This window comes from Parasteatoda tepidariorum, chromosome 9 (genome assembly GCF_982258835.1).
Source record: "Parasteatoda tepidariorum strain Cologne lab strain chromosome 9, Ptep-v5.0, whole genome shotgun sequence".
NCBI lineage: Eukaryota > Metazoa > Arthropoda > Arachnida > Araneae > Theridiidae > Parasteatoda > Parasteatoda tepidariorum.
The window spans coordinates 47,587,961-47,611,139 of NC_141763.1; the positions used below are offsets into that span (position 1 = coordinate 47,587,961).

The 23,179-nt window shown below is 29.9% G+C and overlaps 1 protein-coding gene across 1 annotated transcript in view; it reads right to left on the reverse strand.

Moving 5' to 3' along the window:
• Pka-R1 (protein kinase, cAMP-dependent, regulatory subunit type 1) overlaps positions 1–22,755 on the reverse strand; it is a 139,049-nt gene extending 116,294 nt beyond the window's left edge. The window contains exon 1 of the mRNA XM_016067126.3: positions 22,338–22,755. Within this exon, the coding sequence (XP_015922612.1) occupies positions 22,338–22,343 (6 nt within the window). The 5' untranslated portion in view covers positions 22,344–22,755. The remainder of the gene's footprint in view (positions 1–22,337) is intronic.
• Between the last annotated feature and the right edge of the window lie 424 nt (positions 22,756–23,179).

Consider the following 23,179-nt stretch of genomic DNA (forward strand, 5'->3'; position numbering starts at 1 on the left):
ATTCTTTTACGTTAAATTCATTTTAGAAGATAACAAAAAAATAAGCTGAATAAATTGACGCTGGCTAAGTTTATTATATCACAAGACAGTAGAAAACGTTTCGCGAAGAATTAATCTAACTAGGCGTGTGATGTTCTTTTTTATTTGAAAAATCACTTTTGAAACAGAGTAGACATTTTTGCGTGAGCAAATATTGAACAAAGGGTAAAGGTTATTCGCTCTATTGCTTTACTTTTATTGAATTAAATATAAGTTTTGTTGTTTTGTAAGAAAAAGTATTGTATGTTGTTTAAAGGATAATATTTCTAAACTAGTCTTTAAATTTTTTTTATTAATATTTCATTTAGCTTTTTTTAATCATTAAGAAAAATAAAAGTTTTAAAAACCAAATTTTTCAAATTTTCTAAATAAGAAAAAAATAATTTCAATTTTGTTGCACACTTAGATCGAAAAACGAATGGTGCTTTAGATAAGCTTTAAGGAATTTTCGATGGTGATAGAAGCTTTTTGCAAAGGTGGTGCACTAATGTTATTCATTTGATATGTGTCAAAAATTTATAAGTAATTGATCTCCCCTTTTAAGCCATTTAAAAAACGCAGTTTTTAAAATTTTTATTATATTTTATTATTTATTTACTTTTAGTTTTATGTCCGCTTATTTAATTAGGTTGGGAAGTAGCTGAAATTTCAATTGGAGATAAGTTTTGCGTGGAGATTGTAGGAAACAAATCGTAATTAATTGGCTTCAGAAGAGTCCTGCAGTTGAAATTTGAGCACTCTAATTAATCGGAAAGTGATTGATAGTTCCATTGATGATTAATTGTATTCATTATGCTTGTAGTGGCCGGGAAAACATTGGAACTTACAAACTTGTAATCAGGCATCGTACCCCGGTTAAAACTTGATTATTTAGCTTGTCGGAGAATGGCATTGAATATTATTTAAAGATCGATTATCTGGGAAAAAGATCAACTTTAAAATATAAAATAAAAGTAATTTTAAAATCGTAATCAGAATTCTTTTACTACAGATTCGAATTATCCAGAAAAAGATACCACACTTGAACCTACAAGTGTTTTTATGTTAGTTCGCGTTCATAGAGTAATCGCAAAATAGAAATAGGGTATACTTTTTAAAAAATATTGAAAAAAAATTAAAAAAAAAAATGCTTGCTATTTTGAAAAAGCTAAATATATCCTCCACTTTACATAATTTTTATCTGATTTTTATTTCGATATTACAGCACCAACTATACACCAAAATGCAAAAACATGTAGATCAAATTGGGGTACTGTTTTCTTGAGAATCAGAATCTGTAATAAAAATCTGTAATAAAAAAAGTGGCGTTCTTATTTACGATTTTGAATTTGAGGGGCGTCAAAATTAGTAACAGTACATCGGTTAAAAATATTTCACATTGAAATTTTAGGTTTTTGAAGTGGTACATTATTCTTCGAACTATGTCAAACTATTATTTTTCAGTAAATATTCTACAATATTGCCCAGAGCAGTTTAAAATTATTTTAGTGTAAAAGAGTTGTTATTCATATTTTATTCTATGTGTGAATAAAAATCCAATCTTCACTCAATATTCGGGTTCATTCACAATTAATATAAGGACTGTTATAAAAGGGCATGATTGATAATCAACAAAAACATTGCCCACTCCTGATGTCAGGTAAAAGATTTATTCTCAGTTATTGAACAGTTTCCGAATAAGCCTTGGGTGTTACTTTAAATATTCGACTTCCGATTAAATTAGGTTAATAACCCAAAAGGCAGCGTCATGAAAAAATCGATAACTTCAATATTTTTCTTATTTAGTATTGTATATGATCTGTAGTGTAAAATAAAACTATTACCGTTGGTTACTGCTTAATTTGAGATGTATATTTGCAGTTTAAAACACAATAATATTTTAAATACAGTAGAGGTAGACGAAGCACATATGATAAAAAGTCAATTAAAAATATGGTTTAAATTTTTAAAATGCTCCTGCTAGTGCATTCTAAATTTTCAAGAAAAAATTCGATTAACTTAGAAAATGCTTGTCATTTTAAAATGGTATTACAGTCACAAGAGTGAAGACGTTTTTGAAATATTAATTGAAACTCGAAAACATATAAATTAATTATTAATTTTGACCTTTAACATTTAAAATAATTTTTGTGCTTCGATTAAATTTAATTTTAGATTTAAATAGTTTTTTTCTTTCAAACGGCTGGAATTTAACTATTACGTTTTTCGCCATGGAAAATGCTGGAGGTATAGCTCATTTAATTAACATTGTCCAATGTGCAAGTTGAACCTCAGTCACAGATTCGAACAATATTACACACGCCACACTGCCACAGAGACCCATTCATAAAGTGGATCTCATTCACACAACAGAGGACAAAAACAGAGAGAGATATCCATACCCTGAGCGAGATGCGAACCCGAGAACATTGGCTTCGCAGTCAGGTGGTCTGAGAGATCGGCCACCTGGCCGTTAATAATGACGTTTGTTGTATGTGATTTTGCATAAATATAAAAATCCCAGTCGATACGAATTCCGCATCGGGCTTGCACCAACAACATTGCTGACGCGAAATATCCTCAGTGGTAGACGGATCATGGAATAGAGTCCGCTTGCCGTCAGGCTAAACGTGGTAGGCTCTCGTGGTCTTCCTTTCCATGTAACGCAAATGCGGGTTAGCTCCATCAAAAAGTCCTCCACGAAGGCAAATTTCTCCCAATACTCGATCCAGGAGTTCTCTTGTCTTCTGGATTGGGTTCAAAATTACAAGGCTACGAAGTTGAGAGGATTAGTCGTAAACCCATAAAATTGGGTCGGCTGTTCAACGACGGCTATATATATATATATAAAAAATAGTTGTTGCACTTAAAGTTCAGTTGTATAAAAGAAAATAAAAAGCACTTAATTTCAAGCGTTAATAAAGCTCTCTTTAATAAAGTAATATTTTGTCATTGTTCTATGCACCATTCACATAAAATTGTATTAATTGTAAGATATAATGTAATAGAGCAAGATTAGAAAAAGACAAAGAGTATAAAATAGCATTAAAATGCGTGCGTGGAGAATTTTTCAAAACTTGCAAAACAATACATTTATATTATTAAATTCTCAAATAAATAATTTGAAACAATAGGTTTTTAGAAAAATTATGCTTTTAAATATATATTTATTTAAAAAAATGATAAACATTTTTCAAAAAGCAAATTCTGTTCTGTGTCATATGAAAAAGCAAAAACGTTTTAAAAATTTCTTAAAAACGTTTAAAAAAAGCATGTTTTGTACAGTAAATTGAGAATGTTAAATCTTTCATAGACAAATTTTATATTTTTTTGAGAATTTCGCAATTTTGAATTCACTGAAAGAATATTTTTATAGAATAATGCTTTTATTTCGAAACATATAAATGTTTATTTTAAATGCGATACATATTCAATATTTAAAATTAAAATACATTAGAAAATTTTATATCTGCATACAAAAAATGAAGCACTTTCGTAACAAACAAATGTCAGAGGGAGTAATGGAGGTTAAAAATGACTGCATAATTTCGAGACCTAAGGCATATGGTAGAAATAAGACCGGTAGCTTTTCTAGACTATCTAGTACCCAGCAGCGTATCCTGATGTTGGGTGAACTTCACTGGGAATAGAACCACGGTCTTTCACCATGGAAGCTAGTACCTTAACCTCTTCGCTCATCAAGTAAGAATTTAACAAATAAGTCAAACGCCATCAGTTACAAAACGTTTAAAATTACTTAACCGGTTAAGTAAATAATAAAAAAAACTGAATCAGAAAGATATTACTTGATAAAAAACTTCACTCGCTTCAAACACAATTGGAAATAACAGTTGTCATGTTTCAAGCTCTCAAAAATAGGCGTCCATTTTCAAGTCTTGCCAGACGAGAATGACAAAAAATAAAAGTAATTTGAAAAGGCAAGACTTGATTAAATAAACGTCTGGCAAGACTTGAAAATGGACGCCTATTTTTGAGCGCTTGAAACATGCGGCTGTTATTTCCAATTTGTATGTTTTTGAAGCAAATGGAGTTTTTGATCAAGTGATACTTAATCAGTTGCATGGAAGGCTATTGAAAAAGAATCCATAAACATATATACTAAAATCCATTTATAAGATTTTCTGTAATCACCACCTTTAATTTATTTTTCTAGAATCCATGTCAAAAACAAAGTTTAAAATATACACATTGCTGGTCATAAATTAATATTTAAGGGAGAAAAAAACACTATTGAAATCTGACAAATATCTATGGAGGAGAGCGGGATTAAAAACGCCAAAATCTGTTTGATTGTCCGATTGCTCACGAGTTGAAAGGGTAAATATACTAACAAGCCCTAGTTACACCTGTCAATCAATCACGCTTTGACATTTTTAATCTTACCTTCTCCAATAGTGATTCGTCAGATTTAAATAATATATTTCCTTCTTTCTTATTTTTTTTAAAAAAAAGGATACTTTTTCGACTTTATTTTTGAAGAATTTTCTAAAAATACATTGAAAGAGGAGTTAATTATCGTTACCAAATCCGTTAGAATTTCCTCACAAAAGAACAACGACTGAAATCTAAAATTTAATTTTCTTTAACCAAAATGTTCTTACTTTTTAGCAGTTAGAACTTCTTTATAGAATAGTTAACCAAAAGTATTGCTAAATAAAATTGCTTTAAAACTAGTTAACAAAAAGGAAAATTTTATGGGCTGCCATTACCTAAACTACTAAGTAATAGTCTATTTTTAAAACAAGCGTGTGTATCTTTTTTTTTTCTTCCAGAAAAAAACCAATTTCAGTTAAAAATAAACACCAACACTATAAATACGAAGTCATTTAATGCTTTATAATTCAAATACAATTAAGATTTGTTTACGTAATGCTACTATCGATTTTATTTATATGCCTTTCACTTTATTGCTAGGCCTTCACTTTATTGAAACCGATAATACATTTCCTCATCTAAGAATATAAAAAATATATTTTTTTTTATAAAAACAAGAATTCATAATCGCTGTTGTGAAAATTTGATAAGAACTTTTTATTGGCGCTTTTATTGATGTTATTCGTCTCATTCTCAACTATCTATGTGCGTTCAGGGAAAAAAATTGTATAATTTTTCAGTAGATGGAAAAATTATCGAGAATGTGGAATTTTTTTTTATTTATTAATTATTTATTTATTATTTATTTATTTTTTAATTATTTATTTATTAATTATTTATTTATTAATTATTTATTATTTATTTATTTATTTATTTATTAATTATTTATTTATTATTAATTGTTTAAAAAAGTGGCGAATCCCTCTATCTTAAAATATTGTAAGAGCCGCCGTCGCTGTTTTGGGTGTACAACTTTACATTTTGCTCTGCTGCGCACAAATAATAAAACTTCGAAACTTGAAATCACGAAGGCGTGGAAAAAATGTACTAGGAGTACTATGGAATAAGAAAAATTTCAACATTTGGTAATTTCTTCGAGAATAATTTTATTTTATAACCGTCGTTGAACTGCCGCCAATTTTTGGGTTTACGACTACTAAGGTTCAAATCCGTAGCCTTGTAATTTTGAACCCAATCCAGAAGACAAGGGAACTCCTGGATCATTGGTATTGGGAGAAGATTGCCTTCGTCGGGGACTTTTTGATGGAACTAACTGCATTCGCTTTACATGGAGAGGAAGACCACGAGAACCTCCCACGGTTAGACTGACGGCAAAGCGACTCTAACCCATGATCCGTCTTCCACTGAGGATATTTCACGTCAACACTGTGGTCGGTGCAAGCCGGTGCGGATTCGTATCGACCAGCCTTTGCTGGGATTCGGACCCGGTTCACCTCAGTGGAAGGCGAACGCTCTATCCCCTGTGCCATCGCGGCTCTTCGAGAATAATTAATTTTTGTAGTAAAAATTAAACTTGTGATAAAAAAAATCATATGAGCAACTTCGCAGAAATACAGGGTAAAAATTTCACGTGCAGAAAGTTCCATTTTTGTTTATGGACAGTTGCAGTTTTAAATGCTTCTTAGATGAATTTTTTTTCTTTACGTTACTTTTTGTTTTGCTACGCAAAAACTATAAGATTACAAAGGGTGTAGAAATTTGTCTAAGGAATACGACGGAATTAAAAAAACTAAGATTCGATTACTAATTTTTATAAAAATTTTATTATCTGTAGGTATTATAAATGCGTTTATTTATTTACTTCAATCGACGTACCACTGATTTACATTGCAGATGTTAGGAGAGTGAAATTGAAATGAAATTTAATTTTGCTAATAACGCGTACAAAATTATATCTGTTAATATTAACAAAACTAATTGCTAATATCCCGTCCGGTATTTTTAGGCCTTATCCATCTGATATTTCAGATCCTATCAGTATTAATAATTGCTGAGATATATTTATCACATCCCTTGCCTATGCAACCCTTGCAACATTGGAGAAAAAAAATTAGCTTTAAAATGTAGATACAGCAGGGCTCGAAAAAGCTCAGAAATTTTACCCGTCACCGAGGACGGCTTGTCCAACAATGTACCCGTCCTGCTTTGAAACTAACCCGTCGCTTCTAAATAAATGTAATTTTCTCTTATTTATTACTAACATTTATATAAATTAATTAGTAGTTACTAGGATTACAAATACGAGGATTACATTATACAGTAATAAAAGAAATACTAGGTTACTAATAGTAAAACCTAGAATTTCTTTTATGAAATATTTTCTTTCTTTCATGAAATAATTTAAATAGCTAAGGTTAAGTTATCTGGAATGTCAATTTATCCGAGAATTAAATGAATCAAGTATGACGTTTGCCAGTTCCACAATCAAGCCAATGATTTACATAGGTTTCGGCACAGAAATCTGAATGGGGGCTTCCATTCAGGTGGATGTTCATAATTGCGTTTAACGCTTATTGTTTAAGACCAGTACGTAATGGGTTTTTTTTTGTAAGTTCATTGCTGAAAAAACTCTTTCAACCGCTCCCAGACAGAAAAAACATCAATTCTATCATTATTGCGCAGTATGTTACTGTATTTCTAGATTAGAGGGTCATTTTAGAAGTGAGGTGCTAGACTCTTGTAAGATAACAAGAATTGAAAATGTATCACGAACATTTACGGGAAAATGGCCGTCCGCGCGGACGTTTGATTCGAGAAATTTGTTGTCCGCGGGGAATTTTTGACCGCCGAGGACGGGCGGACGGGCGGTTTTTCGAGCCCTGAGATACAGTGAACACAACAGATATGCTTTCCATCAAAAATTCGATTAATCATTTATTGCGGCATATTATTGGAACCTTGTGTATGCATCTAACTTCGATAAAACCAAAAGTTTTTCTCCTCTGTCATATCAGTTTTTATTTTATTTCATATTATTTTATAACCACTGTTGAACAGCTGACCCAATTCTGAGTTTACTACCACCAAAGTTCAACTCAGCAGCCTTATAATTTTTAACTTTTGAACCGAACATTGGGTCATACTAGCCTTCGCGGAAGACTTTTTTATGAAACTAACCCGCATTTGGGTTACGTGGAGAATAAAACCTCGAAACCCGTGTAAGGTTAGCCTCTGACGGTAAGGGGATTCTAACCAATGATCCGTCTACCACTGAGAATTTTACGTCAGCACTCTGGTCGGTGCGAGCCAGGGATTGAATTTATATCAACCATTCACGGCTGGGATTCAAACCTGTGTCACCTCAACGGGAGGTGAACCCTCTATCGCCTAAGCCACCACGACTAAGATGGTATCATGATAGCAAATTTGATATTTACGGCGCGACAGAGTATTCACCTTTTATCATTTTCATTAGATTTGTTTTAAAAAATTTTTGCGATGTTTAAAAAATATCGATATTTCCGATGTTATCTCATCACTAGTTGACACTCAATTTGGGTTTTCCTTTTATTGTTCTTTCTTCTGATTAACTCAAGTTTCCCTTAAAATAACTAATAAGGTCAATTTCATTATAATATTTCAGCTCTATTTTATCTAAGAAATAGTTTGAAGTTCTCGTTTGTTTGTGAAACAATTCAAAATTCCCAATATTGAATACAATACATTTAACGTAATAGCATTTTCTCCCTTTCATGCCAATTTTCTTGTAAATAATAGCAGTCATTATTAAGGAAACTCATTTTTTCTTCATTCAACTTGGAAATCTATGGTGTACTAATTTGCCTCTTTCAGCTACTTCTTTCAATTTCTCATGGCTGCCGGTCTTTTTTTTTATTGTTTTGTTTTCCACCTTTATTCCCCCCATCTTTTCGTTGAAAACTTTGCGCTTCATTTTTATAAAGTTTTGTTTTCATCCTTCACGTGTTGGTGAGTCTTGATAATGAGTGTCTTTTTAACAGCGCTCGAAACATGTCGACTTTTTCCACCTAAATTTCGAAAGCTAATGAACCTTTTCTGTTGAAAGTTACATCTTTCCATTTTTTCCACACAAAAGTTTCACGGGATATGTCAAAGACGCGATTCGTATGTTATTGATAGACAGTCTCTTAATAAACTTTTTATGGGTAATGATCTAAAAGTTGCTAAGATACATTTTTCCTTAAAAAATTTTTTCGAAACCTCTTTTGCAATTGTGACTATTCATGAAGCCCTTTTTGTATATGTTGATATATCTGTGTATATATTGATATTGATATATGTATATCCTTTAATATTGATGGATCCATTAAGCCCATTATAGGGAATGCTGCTGCTGGGACTTTTAGCCAATTCTTTCAATTAACAAATTCTGAAGGGTCATTTTGCAATAATTTTGACGAAGAGATCTCAGCAGTATAGTTCGTTCACCACAAGTTAGCACTAGGCTCCGCCTTCATCACGTGGTATCCGACGATACTATTTTGCTATTTTTGGGAGAAGGATGTGAACAATCCTGAAAAGGTTGCCATTTGGCGATCGTATGACTAAAATATTTATTTCGCAATCTTAATGATCACTTTTTAACATTAAATATTTCATAAATTTGATAATATTTCTTTCTTTTGAGTGAATTGTTTGCCCTTTTTGAGACATTTTGCTGCAATATATTTAATTAGCTAGAGTAACGAAAGGTATAATAGCATATGATAAAGCGAAGTAAGTGACTAAAAAAGAATTCACTGTGTAGTTTGGATTAAATAATGAATACATATATACTGTCCCGCAGTGGACTGACCAATCAGTGCAAGTAATTGTAACTTGGATTAAATAATGAATATATATATATATATACTGTCACGCAGAGGACTAATCGTAAAGACACGGTTCCCAGTAGAACACCGAAGTCAAGCTCCACTGGCTTTTAAACGCAATCTCGAAGTAAATCAACCATTGCAAGTGATTTTGTCTTGGAGAAAATAATGGAAGTTAGATTAATTTAAAAATAAATGAAAACAGACTAAATTGTTCAAAAATTCTTGGCAAAAATATGGGACTTCAGTTCAGTGGATTTACAAGTAACTGGAAGTAGACCAACCAGCTCCCGTACTTTTCACTTGGAAAAAACAATAGTAATACAGCTAAACAATTTAAAATTAAATGGAAACACACCAAACATTTCAAGAATTATGGACTATTACACAATTGTGGGAATTTAGTTCAGTAGATTTAAAAGATAGACCAACCAGTAATTGTGATGAAGAAATAATAGAGATATGGTTACATCAATTTAAAAATAAATGAAAACAGACCAAATAGTTCTAGAATCCTAGGAAAAAATTACGCGAATTCAGATCAGTGGATTAAAAACTAAAGACCAACCAGAGCAAGTAATTTTGACTTGAAAAAAAAACAATGGAAATACTTTTCCTTTAAGGAAAACAAAAACATTCGTTCAAACGATAGTCTTACGTAAAATATACTAGCTTACGTACGCATTTTCTAAAATCTTTTCTGCATTAAATCGGAAAATGATTATTTGATAAACAAAAATGAATTCTAACTGAAATTTGTATTTTTTCTTTTTTATTTCGGTTATTTCCAGAGAATCTAAAATTATTGCAGGAACGTGGTTTTAAAATAAACGCGGAAATAAAAACAACCACGCTTCTATAAAATTTTTATTTTTCTCGAATTTCCATACAATTGAAAATTAACTCGTCAGACAGGGCCACACGTGACTGTCTGACAGCCATAACAAATGCGGTTATTGTTTAAATAGCCTATAATAGCACTAACTAGTTATATTAAAATCTTTATGATGCTTTATATAACATTATTATTTTCACAATTAATAAATTACAGATTAGTTTTAAAATGAAAGATTCAATTAAGTCAACTTGGTTTTTACAGGCATAATTGAAGGTTTAGAGCATTTCAATAAATACCAATACCAAATTTGCAAGCAAGATTATTTTGAGAATTATTAATCCTTTATCACATAGATTTTGCTTTTATGTACACAAATTTCATGAATTCTAAAATGTATTAGTTATATTTTTCTGGAATGAATTCTAGAAATAAATATTATTTTTTCTTGAATTTTAGTTAATATAGCAACATTGCTTTTATATTAATGGTTACTTTCAAGATCCTTAAAAGTTAAAAAATAAATAAATAACGCACATTTAATTTAAAAACAATTAATGTAAACTTAAAATTTTAAGAAGTGATTAATGAAAGTACATAAATTAAAAAATAATTAACATACATTTAGAAGTTGATAAAATAATTAACGTAGATTTAAAAGTTAAAAAATAAGTAACGTAAATTTAAAAGTTAGTAGTTTATGCTTCATTTTATAGCATTTTTCAGGAACAAACCAGAATCAAATGGTTTTAGAAATGTTTTAAATTAAACGAATTTTTTAACAGATTTAAGAAAAATTATATTTAAATGGAACAATTTAGGAGGCTAGCAATTCGAATGAATATTCTCTTGTTTAAAAAAGTTATTATGTAATAAATTCTCTATTTTGATTTATTACATTACATCACTTATTACATAGGGAATAAGTGATACAATGTAATCAATTGTAAAGCTGTCTTTTTAGACTTGTAAAATATTTAAAATTTGATTCATATTTTATAGATGTTCTTTTATGTATGAGTAAATTATGAGAATCTATTTTAATTCATTTAATGTAATTTTTGAGTGTCTAACAAAGACAATAAAAAAATGTAGTTTGTAGGTTTATTTCAAAAGTAAAAGATTTGAGCAGGGTATGAAATTTCAGATCTAAAGCTAACTTTTTGGTCGCCATTATTATTCAGAAAAATATGAACAATTTTTAAAATATAACATATGAAAAAAAAAAGAATATTTTAGTGTCCAAAACTGTTAAAAAACGTAGAAACTGTAGAATGGAAAAACATTTATTGCAAAGTAATTTTAATATTACCTTATAAAAAGGTTCCCATAAGGTTTCAACGGTTTGAATACCATTCGCATATCATTCGAAGTCATTAAAATAAGAAAAATATCAGAAAATTAAAATATCAGAAATACCATCTGTCAATCGCAGCTCTAGAGTCAAATTCCATATAATTCTGTTATTCTTGAGTTAAACTATGCTACACTAGAATTAAACTCTGTTACACTCACTGGAACCCCGTTATTTACTAGCTAGCTCTAAATATTCGGGAGCTAGTGGCGAGACGAAATTTCGTACCCTGGATTTAAGTACAATTTATCTACAGTAAAAAAATAACAAAATTAATTCTCCCACACAAAAGGCTAAAAATCTGATACTATAATGTCACAGAAAAAAATGTGGAAAGCTTCAAATGTGTTTTCAATTCCAAAATATACTTAACTTGGTCATATACTTTTTAAAACAAATTAGTATCACTCTTTTTAAGCTATGAAACAATTGAATTATAATTGAATTATAATTAATTGATGAATATTAAACTAATTGTGGCTTCTTAAAGAAAAACACATTTTTTTGTGCTTCCGAAAATGGTTGCACAAGGTTCAGAATCAGATAATTTATTCACATATTTACATCAACTTTTTAAAAAAAGTATTTTTCTTAACAACCAATTTTGATACAATATAAGTTATACACAATAAAGAATATAATTTATTCACACATTTACGTCTACTTTTAAAAAAGTATTTTTCTTAGCAATCAATTTTAATTAAATTTTAGTCACATACTATTATGAATTCTGGCCTAAAAACTAATATATTTTTGAAAGATAAATATGCTCTAATTAACTGTCTGCATATGTTAAAAACAAATCCAAATAAAAACTGCTGCGAGTACCATTACATATTAATTTTCTGAAGAAAAAGATTTGGTATCAAATTCCTGTTTCCAAATAAAAATAAAATCTAACATTTTATTGCAAAATGCTTTGTCATATCTTATTTTTCTTATTCAACATTTATTAATTATTGCTAAAATACCCAACACACACATCTCACAGCTATGAGTGTATAATTTTTTCCAAATGAAAAACAATCAATTGTTAGCAAGATAAAAATATCTTAATTAAATGAGAAAAATGCAACTGTTTTAGTCGCTAAAATAATAATCACAATCTGTGTGCATTACTCTTTTTTTACAAGAAAATTAGAAATAATTAGTTCTCTGAAAAATTTGATTTTGTAAGAACTATATTTTTTTAAAAATCTTTTTCTACTAACGTTTCTCAGATAAAAATCCTCATTTTATTGGTGTTTCCAAACATTTATAATTGATGTCCTTGCTGGGATTAAAATTTAATTAACAGTTTGCAAGCGTTGAAAGACATTGCCTACTTTTTATTTGCATATTTTTTAAAATCTTTTTAAAAATAAATTTTTTATTGCTTGTGAAGTATTTCTCACTATATTTTATTTCGTAAACAGGTATTTTTTTTGTGAGTCAGAAAATTTTTTATCAGATAAAAGCATGTTAAACCTCTTTACGTTGATAAAATGTTCTTTATTACTATTATTATGAATATGCAGACAAATATGATACATACCTTGAAATAAAGATTTTTTATACTTAAAACCAAGGAGGATTGCTTTACTAGTAGAAAACCATCAAATGCAAATTTTATTCGGTTGGAATTTATGTCATAAGAGATTCTGTTTGAAATTTATGTCGTTCTACAAAAATAATGGTTTTATAATGTATTTATTGACTTAAAAGAAAAAAAAGAGTTTGCTCTTATAAACAACAAAGCTTACAAATATATGTAAAAAAATCAATTTTATTAGTAATGAAATAAATTATGCTTTGAGAGCTCCAGGGAAAAAAATCACTCTTCGCGTATACTAGTAATAATATTGTTATTTTAATTTTTTAAATCAACTTCATTTTAATCAGCTTTTTAAATCAATCATTTTAAAGCATTTATTAAAAAATTCTAAATTAAATACTTAGTTAATGTTACCATTTAAAGTTTATAAGTAAATAAAAGAGCTTTTAGATACCATTTTTTCAGTACAATCTAGAGTAAAATGGTGCGTGTTTTTTTTATTTTTTTAAATTTTTTTTTTATCTGAGTGTCATTTTTATGGAACAGAATTTTTATGGAACAGAATATAGCGAACTACATATTTATATAAATAGGGTCATTATTGATCTCTACCGTATATACCGGTGTTAAAGTCGACTTTTCGAACCACCAAAATTGTACAAAAATCAGAGGGTCGATTTATACACCAGTTTACAAAATAGAACATTCGTTGATCGTGAAATATCGATGCATTATAAACAATGAGATCTATATGAATAACTTTGTACTGATTTATCCCTTTCAGAAACTATTTTTAATATGTTATTTGCAATGGATTTTGTATTTTTCTTTCATCAAAGTTTCTTTACATATAAATTTTTTTCGAAACAATGCTGCTTAGATTATGTTCAGAAAAAAGAAATTAAGAATAGGAAAAGTTAAGATAATTTATTCAAGAGTATTTCTAAAAATGAAAACTTTTAAAACGTACCATAAATCTACAAATTTAAAAATTCCAGAACATCACCTCTGCTGGATTCAATAACGTTAACAGTGTCATCATACGGATCCCACTCTGCAATGGATTCGACATCATCCTCATCTACTATGTCTCACAAAAAAATCAATGCGAAGAATTCGAAATTTTACACTTTTTAAAAGATTTTACAATAACATTTGAGTCCACATTTGTAACGCATTATCATTTGACACGTGACGTCATTTTTCTCATTTGGCAAATGACGAGTATTAAAACAGTGCGGAAATTTTATGTTTTTATTAACCGTTTTGGATATAAAATATTTTCCAACTTAAGACAATTTTGAAGATTTAGTAATTTCTTTATGTTTATGTAATTTTGGAAATTTTTATATTCGTTTTTTTCTTCAGAGATCGACATGTACATTGTTGTAGTTGTAGTTCATGTACGTCGCACTAGAGCTGCACAATGGGTTATGGCAGAGGGGATGGCACCCCCGCTTCGGTAGCTCGACGACCTGCTAGCGAAGTCGAACACTTTAAGGTAGAACAGTTTTACGAAGACCAAGCGCACACCCTCGACTAATCTAAGTGAACACCCACCCGCACACTGACCGCAGCCAGTGATGTATGGGCAGCAAGTTGTACACCTCTTAGGTATTTCCTAAAAAAAATTTCTAAAATGGAAGGACTTCTTAATTCTTTTCTAGGTTAAATAAAATGTTATCAATAGTATTTTAAAGCAAGTGTTTTTTCAAAACTAAACTTATTTGAGAATTGAATGGAAATTAAAATAATTTTTGATAGCTTTTTAAATTGAATAGCTTTCTTTAACACTTGAGGCTTTGACAAAAAGAATTACAATAATTTGACTAAAGCATAATTTTGTTAAGTGAAATATTTAAAAAAGCTATTTAATTTAAATTATTTACTAAAATTTCATACTAAAATAATTAAATAAATTCGAACATTAATACATTTATTTAAAAAGATTTTTCCAAAACAATTCTTTATGTTTCTATAAAAAAGTTTTCAACTAATTAAGCCTGTAAATTAATATTAGGAAAACAATTAGGTGATAAGATAAGCTTAAGGAAACAAAACTAAAAACATGCTTTCTTTTTAGTTACTTTCATTTAATATGTGTATATAGTTTTAAATATTTTGTTTTTAAAGAGTTGAAAGCATGTTACTTTAAGTTATACAACGTCATTAATTTTTGTAATTCAATTTTTGTTGTTGTTAGAATCTATCAGCTATACAGTACTGTATACTGATTAACTGCATTAAACTAGAATAAATAATGTAAACAAAGGTATATATAAGAAAGAAACACGTAATTTGTAACTAATTAAGTTACGTTAATTAGCAATTCGAAAATAATTATGTAATCAGATAAGCTAATGGAGCAAAAATAAAAATGTGTTTTTCTTTTTTGTTCACTTTTTTATATTTAAATCTAATCGTAAAATTAATAGATGTTGTGTAAATTGTTTTTTTCCTTATAAATATTCATTTTCATCGTACGTAAAAAGATATTGAACATTACACACCGTTAAAATTTATCGATCACCATACATCATTTATATTTTGTGCATAATGAAACTTGTCACTTTAATACGTGTTAAACATTTGGAACAGCATTATTTTTGGTTTGAATAAGTTGACAGCATTTTACTTTAAATTATAAGTCGCCATTAGCTACTAAAATTTTTGAAATTAAGAACAAAACATTTTTCTACTCCGTTGAAAAGTTCAATACTTAAACTAACGATTCTAAAAACTACATAGAAAGCCAGCTATAAAAATTTTAACGATTGAATTTTTTTTTTTACTCTTCATAAGATTAACGATGAAGATCTTTTTTATTTTAACTGCGCTTAAATAAAATCCGAAGAATGAATTAAAATTTTTCTTCGATATTACTGTCTACAATTAGAACTTTAACTGAGCTGGCATGTATAAAAAAAATACTGCTACATTATATTAAAATGTACTTATTACATTACTGCATTACACCTACTACATTATATTATTCGTTAATATTAAAAGTACATTAAGCATTTGTTACAGACGTAAAAAAAGATGTAATCTCATTAATGAAAAACAACATAATTATTTATTAAAAACTAACAAAAGCATCACAACCAAACATTTAACCAATAAATTCTACGGCATTCGCCCCTTTATACTGGGTGTTCTGTAATCACCGTCCTAAATATGTGTTACGTATAAAGCTGGAAAGTGGCTAATATTCACTTTATCTATTTAATCTAAAGATTAAATAGCGCGGCTCGTTAAAGTGTGGAATCAAGAGTTTTCCGCAATTTACATGTTATGTGCGCATAACGTTCCTTGTATCATTTAAGTTTGAAAGTTTGATTTTTTCATTCTATCCAGTAGAGTCTCGGTGGCTCAGGGGATAGAGTGGCCGGTTAATACAAGTGGCTTGATAATACGTATTCTGCTCCTGACTCTAAATGAAAACTGTGCTGACGTAAAATTTACTAAATGGTAGACGGATAGGTTTGGATCCCCTTGCCATCGGGCTGATCGTGAGAGGTTTCCGTGGTTTTTCTCTCCATGTAACACAAATGCTGGTTAGTTCCATCAAAAAGTCTTTCATGAAGGCTAGTTTGTCCCAATGCTTAATCCAGGTGTTCCCCACTTTTTTTTCCAGACGTGGACACGTACCTAGGTTTGCAAAACCCTTAACCGTATAGTCCACGTCTGGCCGACAGTCTAGCTCGCACAATACGCAGCACATAAGCAAACAATTACAAAATTCATAACTACACCACAAATACAAAGCACAATTGCGTTATGCAGATGACAATGTTCCCCTGTCTTCTGGGTTGGGTTCAAAATTACAAGACTACGGAGTTGAACATTGATTGTCGTTAACTCAGAATTGGTTCGGCAGTTCAACGCCGATTACAAAATAAAATTCCATCAATTAATTTGTCGATTGTTTGGTTGTGTAGATTAACTTGATTCTTAGGATCAAAAAATTAATAAATGATGTTATGTTAATTTCCTTAATTGTAATAACACTTAAAACCATTTGACTCTTTGTAATATGGTCTTTAAAGCAATTGATGATTGATTCTATCAATTGTATTGCTTGTTTGATTGTTGTAACTGTATGTTTTATAGCAAAAGATGAGTAAATATCATATTAATTTAAGCGTCCAGAAAAGTTAATATGTTATTTGCTAATGTTCCCAACAAAAAACTTATTTTCACTTTAACGTGTGCTAATAGGTTAAGTGCAGAGTACCTAGGTAATTTGGGAAATGAAGCATTTTTAACACTTTAACGGATCACTTAATCAACCTGTTCATAAACTAGGTAATCTGTAGAATAAGTGATTTTTTTTCACTTTAGCAGTGATATTAATTTTTAGAATTTTTGTAGTATCCATATTTGAAGTCGCAAATCATTAAGAAGGAACTAAAACTCAATCGAAATCTGTCGAATTAGTACAGAGGAAGGCGTGAGGAAAACTTTTAAAGTCGGTTTGATTACCCGAAGAAACTCCAGGATATTTCAAATGATCAGCATTCAGTACCTCTCTATTTTCTCAAGCAATTAAACAGGGTTCGGCGTTTTCTGTCCTGCCTTCCTTAGTATTGATTTATTAGACTTCGATAAAATATTTTCCCTTGTCTAAATATTAATATGCGAATTCTATTTTGCATAAATTTGTAATTTATTTTTGACATGGGTTCTAAAAATTTATATTAAGCGCGACCTTTAAGTAACATCGTGCATTATATTGTAGAAAACAGATGCAAATGTAGAGGATAAGGACTTCTTAGATTCCCCGGTTGAATTGTGAAAAACAAAGCCATAGGCGAGCCCTTTATATCTATGATAGAAACCTATTGTTTGCTATTATTTCACAAGTCCTTTATTCAAATTTTCCTTGAAGTATCTTATTAAGTGAATTTAAAATATTAATTTGCGAATTTACGAAAGAAATTAGTTTCTTATAATAAAAGCAAAAAACATCATTATCTAAACGCATGCATTTTTTAATCGCTTTAGGAGATAAGGTATTACATAATAGATACAGAATTTACCTTTTTTAATTGCTTACAACAGGATATTGGAAAAATGAAGTTTCTTAATACGGGAAAAAAATCACATATCGAACTTAAAGTTGGAGGTTTTTCAATTAACTGCAAGCACCTGAATCTTGACGACAAAAGATATTAATTTTCCCTAGAAATAGTTTTATTTATTAAGGAGTAGCGAAGAGAAAAATTTAAATATTTTATTATTTCTGCACTAGTTCGTTATGTATTTATTAAATTCCAGGAATGATTAATAATATTTAATATCATAGTCAAATTAAATTTTTAAAAATCACGCTATATCGGGAGCTACTTTTTCAAGTTTTCACCTACATGTTCGTTGATAAAAATATAATAATTGGATTTGCGAAGTTCAAATTAAGCTAACTGCACATTTTCAATGTCTCAAATGCACAATGTCCAAAACCTAACTGCAAATTTTTTTTTTAAATCTCTCTCTTTTTTTAAAATTTTTTTATACCTTTTTAATAATTTGAACTAAAGAAACCCAAGCTTAGAGCTTCTTTGGCGGGCCCTTATTTTAATAGAAATTGAATATAATTCAAATGTTAGGCTATTGTAACGTCTTGTTGCAAATTAGTAAAAAATTATTTTCACATTTAGACATAAAAAACACGCAAATTGTTAGAGTTAAAAACATGGATGACTTTTAGACATTTTATTTTTTATTTTACCTTCATAACATAGCACAGAATCCTCGTTTCATTTGTTTGGGAGCGTTGATTTTTCTTGATGTCAACATACTCATAAACGAGAATATCCTTTATATCGGACGTGATTTTATAGGTTTTTTTTTCTACTAAAACTTTAAAACGTATCCCCAAAAGAAAAACAAGAAAACAATTATATCAGATAAGTAACAAATTACTTAAGGTAATATTTTAATACTTACCTTATTTTTATCACGTAGCTGAATTTGGACAGTGGAAAACAATGGAACGTTTGGAGATAGACAATTTAATCACCAAAACGTTGGTTGGAAGTAAACAATTTAATCATCTAAGCGATGAAAAGTTTGGAGGTAAACAATTTAATCTTCTCAACAATTGACAGTTTAGAGGTAAACAATTTAATTATCTAAACAATGGCAAGTTTAGAGGTAAGCAATTTAATCATCAAAACAATGGAAAGTTTAGAGGTAAGCAATTTAATCATCTAAACTATGGAAAGTTTGGAGGTAAGCAATTTAATCATCTAAGCAATGGAAAATTTGCAGCTAAACAATTTAATCATCTAAACAATGGAAAATTAAGAGTTAAGCAATTTAATCATCTAAAGGATGGAAAGTTTGAAGGTAAATAGTTCAATCATCTAAATTCTAAACAATGGAAAGTTTGGAATTAAACAATTTAATCATCTAACAATGACTTACAAAAATTCCAGTGTTGCCAATGATAAAATTGTTAAATTTCTTAAAACTATTATAAAAAACACACACAAATAGCGTATAAACTATTTAAGCTTACAAATATCTGTATGACTTATTTTGTTGATTTAGTAGAAAAATTAAAAAAAATTTTTAATGTTGGACCGAGTACGCCCGGTTGACGATAGTATGAAATATATTATTTGCCCTTTTCATTTAATGACTGGCACACTCTCAAGCAAATCATAAGAGCTTTCCTTTTATGCTAAGTGCTTTGAATAAGTTTATGTAGCATACGTTTTTCAAATTCTTTCATACACGTATTCTTTATTATTATTAATTTAAAAAATGATAATAAATTGTAAGAATCTATCCATTATAAGTACAGAACTGAGCAGAAATGTAGAAAAATATTTTTATTATTTATAATTTAAACTGACAATAAGTGTTAAATATAATAATATAATAAATGTTTAGAAAACACGAAAATTCTTAATAAGAAAATTCTTAATTTGGTGGTTAAAGTTGCACTAAAGATACACTATTGAGCTATGAGGGTTTAATGCTGAAGATTATACTGGTGCATTCGCTCACTACGCTACCACAATTTAGATCAAAAGACAGAATGTGGCAGTATTCATTCGGCCTTCACACCACGCTACCGAAATCCACGTGAAATTTTCCAGCTCCAGACTAAGAGCCAACTGATACGATGGGAGAAGATGCAATCCAACCCACATTACCAAGACCCGAACTACAGACACGACGGGAGAAGATGCAATCCAATTTACATTACTAAGACTCGAATCACAGACATGATGGAAGAAGGTGCAATCCAACCCAGATTACTAAGACCCGAAATACAGGCACGATGGGAGAAGGTGCAATCCAACTCACATTACTAAGACCAGAACTACAGACACGATAGAAGATGCAATCCAACCCACATTCCAAAGACCCGAACTACAGACACGATAGGAGAAGATGCAATCCGATCCACATTACTAAGACCCGAACTACACAAAAGATAGGAGAAGGTACAATCCAACCCATATTACAAAGACCCGAACTACAGGCACGATAGGAGAAGATTCAATCCAACCCACATTCCAAAGACCCGAACTACAGACACGATAGGAGAAGATGCAATTTGATCCACATTACTAAGACCCGAACTACACACACGATAGGAGAAGGTACAATCCAACCCATATTACAAAGACCCGAACTACAGGCACGATAGGAGAAGATTCAATCCAACCCACATTCCAAAGACCCGAACTACAGACACGATAGGAGAAGATGCAATTCGATCCACATTACTAAGACCCGAACTACAGGCACGATGGAAAAAAGGTGCAATCAAACTCACATTACTAAGACCCGAACTACATACACGATAGGAGAAGGTGCAATCCAACCCAGATTACTAAGACCCGAACTACAGACACGATAGGAGAAGATGCAATCCGATCCACATTACTAAGACCCGAACTACACACACGATAGGAGAAGGTACAATCCAACCCATATTACAAAGACCCGAACTACAGACACGATAGGAGAAGATGCAATTCGATCTACATTACTAAGACCCGAACTACACACACGATCGGAGAAGGTACAACCCAACCCACATAACTATGAAATAGCTATAGACACGATAGGAGAAGGTGCAATTAGTCAGATCCAAAATATTAAGGTTCAATGACAGACACTATAGAAGAATAAAAGAATGTATAATCAGAGCAGACTAGCTATTAAAGCACGGGGAATCGAACCCCGATCCAAACAATGATAAGTGAAAAATACCCACCAATTTCATTACCGACTTGACGCTTCCAAAATTGTCAAAAATCACTGAACGTTTTTGAGAATTGTTCAAATTACATTTTCATGCCTATGTTATATAATATGTTATATACATGTAATATATATTTTCATAGATTCAAAAAATATTTAAAAATTATAAGATTACAGTATTTAATTAAAATTAAATCTTAAATGCAATTAGTTTTGAAAAAAATTATTTACCAAATTTCACGAATCAATACTATGTTATAATGGATTAATTTTATTTTCTTTCTTATTACGAGAAAAACACTCTATCTGATATGATATAGATTAATATTTCCTCTATAGCATTAACTAATATTTCCTTTATAATAGAGATAAATTTTATTTATATTTTTAAATAATATTTTTTTACTTAACAATGTTTTGTTCATTAATGATATTTATTTTTTTAAAAACTTTTCCTTAAGTTTAATTCAACACTTTTTCCTTAATTTATGCAAAGACTAATAAAAAAATTTAATGTGATAATTCTCAATATTTTTTACATAAAAACAATGATAAAGTTTTATAAGAAGTAGCAGTTATTATATCTCTAAAACTTTTGAAAATTAAGAGATTAAATTACATAAAACAGTAATTGCGGTTTTAAAATCTTAAATAGATCCAGTCACAAGTCACAAGACGGTTCATTATAATGCAATTATAATATTTTTTTTTCATTTGAAATAAAGAATTAACTCTGCACGAAAATTTTTTATCATACAACAATAATTAAAAAAAATATATCGTTTGCAATTTTAGTTAATAATTTGTTCACAAATTTTGTTCGCACATATTATTAAACAAAAACGTTTTCATATATAGGATTACTATATTATTAACGCGTATTTTTTTAATTTCTTTTATTATGACTGTATTTAAATTTTAATAGAAATTCTTTTAAAACAATAAGCGCTAGACGATGTGAGCAAAAATAGCTTTTCCAAATAAAATCGAAATTGTTAAAAAAAAAAAAAAATTGCTCCTCGAATACACTTTTGCTCAATCAAAGTGTCAGATTGTTGTAACAAAAGGAAAATATGAGGATTAAAAATAAACTATTGGAAGTAATTTAGCTACAGGAGCGCCACCTAGGAAATGAAAGAGGAAGCGAAACCAGAAGTGACATACCTCCATTTGGGCGCCGCTAACCACGTTTGAGGTACAGAGTTTCCGGAGAAAGAAAACGATTCTGTGCGTCTGGCCAACTCAACTCAACCGAAAGTTTTCAATCAGGCGAAATGAGGAACGCAGTCATTTTCAGAGTCTGCAGAATCGGCATTTTTTTTCTCCGAACATTCCAGGGTCAGTGGGGCGTAGTCAATGACGTCAATAAAGGTGTGGCTTATGGGAAAATGTGCTCGACATCTATTAAAACTAGAGCTATTGTTTAGCACCAAAGTTCTTTTTTATTTATATCGTCGTAGTAATTAGAACGAAGGAGATAATATGTTGAAGGGAATTATTAAGGACGCTTTAGCCTTATTTGAAATTCATATGTTTCGTGATATTTGCAACTGGGACTGTATCTTTTGTAAATAGGTAGAACAAATAGAAGACTTAACTACTCCCACGTGTTGAATCGATAAAAATGTGGGAGTAACCTTTGAAGCTGATATATTTTGCATAGCTTTTACGCTCGTCTTGCTAATTATTTATGACTGTCATACCTTTTATCGTTTTTCTTTGAAATGGTTGATATAAGTTTTGCGATGCATTAGTTTCGCGTCATAAATTTTTGAGGCTTTTGGATTCTGAAATTTGTCTTCCGTATTTATAATAGAATATTTCCTTCTACTTTCTGGAGTCTTAAATTTCATTTTTGTAGTTAGTTGTTGAATGAACTTTAAAGGCGAATGTTCAATTTTGTTGACCTACTTCATAACAATCTAAAAAAAAGGGCTTTAAAACTAAGTAAACTGGTTGTAAATTCTTTTTCACTTTTTAACATATAATAATGAAACTTTTCCTTG